At 67.8% G+C, this 1,704-nt stretch overlaps 1 protein-coding gene across 1 annotated transcript in view; it reads right to left on the bottom strand.

Moving 5' to 3' along the window:
• Positions 1–1,704, bottom strand: part of DPYSL5 (dihydropyrimidinase like 5) — a 47,106-nt gene that overhangs the window by 42,328 nt on the left and 3,074 nt on the right. Inside the window, exons 4-6 of the mRNA XM_029913230.1 lie at positions 1,328–1,484; positions 958–1,099; positions 215–357 (exon numbers count right to left, since the gene is read on the bottom strand). Of these exons, the coding sequence (XP_029769090.1) occupies positions 215–357; positions 958–1,099; positions 1,328–1,484 (442 nt within the window). The remainder of the gene's footprint in view (positions 1–214; positions 358–957; positions 1,100–1,327; positions 1,485–1,704) is intronic.

Below are 1,704 nucleotides of genomic sequence, written 5' to 3'. Positions count from 1 at the left end.
TGTCCTGGGTCCGTCGGGCACCTCCCGGCACCGGGACATGGATCGCTCCCACCCGCAACCAGCGTCTGTCCTGGGGCCATCGGGCACCAACCGGCACCGGGACACGGCTCGCTGCCCCCCCCCCCCCCCCGACCAGTGTCTGTCCTGGGCCCGTCGGGCACCAACCGGCACCAGGAAAAGACGCTCTGTCCCTCCCCCTTGGCCCCATTCCTACCTGGTGGCTTCAGGGTCCCACACCACAATGTCTGCGTCGGCCCCGGGGATGATGCGGCCCTTCCGTGGGTACAGGTTGAGGATCTTGGCTGCGTTCGAGCTGGTCACGGCTACAAAGCGGTTCTCGTCCATCTTCCCCCCGACCTGCAAACACAGCAGGGGGCTGAGACGGTGCGGCGGGGGGTGTTCTGCTATGGCCCCTCCGGGAGGGCTGGGCAGCCCAGGGGTGTGGGCACTGCTGTCAGAGGGGGCAGGGTCCCCCCATCTCTCCTCTCCCGAGTGGTGCGTCCTGCCCCATCACGCCAGCGGCTGGGAGAGGAAGCTGCAATTGCCCCAGGTCACTTCTAGCTCCCCCTAGCCCCATGCCACAGGGCTAAGCCGGGGATCCAGCACCAGCCAGGGGCTGCCTCGTGGGGTGAGCAGGACCCAGATGCAGACTGAACGCCCACCCCCTATGTTACCACAGCCCCAGAGAGCCAGGTCACACCCCACGGGAATGCAGCCCCCTCTGGGGGGCAGCGAGTAGCGGTGCTCCACCCCGGTGCACAGGGAGGATGGGCTCTTGTCGGGATCGGGCCCCAGGCTGTAGTGCCTCAGTGGTCCGTCTCCGCTGGCAGGGCACGGCGGTCCTGAGAGTGCCACCCGCTAGCACGGCTCCCCACAGCACCAGAGGTGGCCAAGTCCTGGATCCTGGCCCAGCGCGTGCTAGGCTCCTCATGCCCGACCCGCAGCTGTGCCACGTACCACACCCCGCTCCCAGATGACGCTCATGCGGTCTTGCACGCCGCTCACGCCGTGCGGGATCTTGGTGAAGTCCTCCTTGCCCATGGCTTTCTGCTTGCTGGTGAAGGGCCGGTGGTCGGAAGCCACGACATTCAGGGTGTCGCTGCCGGGAGAGAGGGGAGCAGGGGTTACCGGCCCGGTGGCCATGGTGCTGCTCACCCTGAGGGCCCTGGCACATTGATTACAGACCAGCGCCCATGGCTGGGACCTCCCTAGTGCCCGGCAGTGGGGCAGAGAGTGCCCTGCCTGGGGCTCTGACAGGACCCATGGGTCAGGCAGCGCCAGACCTGCAGGATTAGCCCCTCCCCCAGCAGTGCCCGGCGGCCCTCACTTGGCTAGCAGGCTCATGAGGTAGGTGGAGGTGTTGGTGTCCAGCCGCAGGGGCGGCACAGTGACGTAGGCGGCGGCGTGGGACCAGTCCTGGTGATAATAGTGCAGGCCCGTCAGCGTGGCGTGCGCCGTGGTGGTCTCTGCATACACCACCTTCCCTGCAAAGAGAGAGGGGACATGGGGGACGGGGGGATGGGCTCTGGCGCTGGGGTGCGGCCCAGGGCAGCGTGTGGATCGCCTGGAGGCAGGAGTGTTTCTCCCACCACCCTGCCAGCCTCATGGCGAGGCAGCACACGGATCCCCGCCCCGAGGAAGAGACCGTCTGCAGAGCCGTCTGATGGGCTGGCACCAGCCGCCTGGGCACAGGGACCCTGGGAC

The sequence above is a fragment of the Terrapene carolina genome, unplaced genomic scaffold (assembly GCF_002925995.2).
Source record: "Terrapene carolina triunguis isolate 2854851 unplaced genomic scaffold, T_m_triunguis-2.0 Scaffold523, whole genome shotgun sequence".
Classification (NCBI taxonomy): Eukaryota; Metazoa; Chordata; order Testudines; family Emydidae; genus Terrapene; species Terrapene triunguis.
This window is presented reverse-complemented; position numbering and strand designations above follow the sequence as displayed.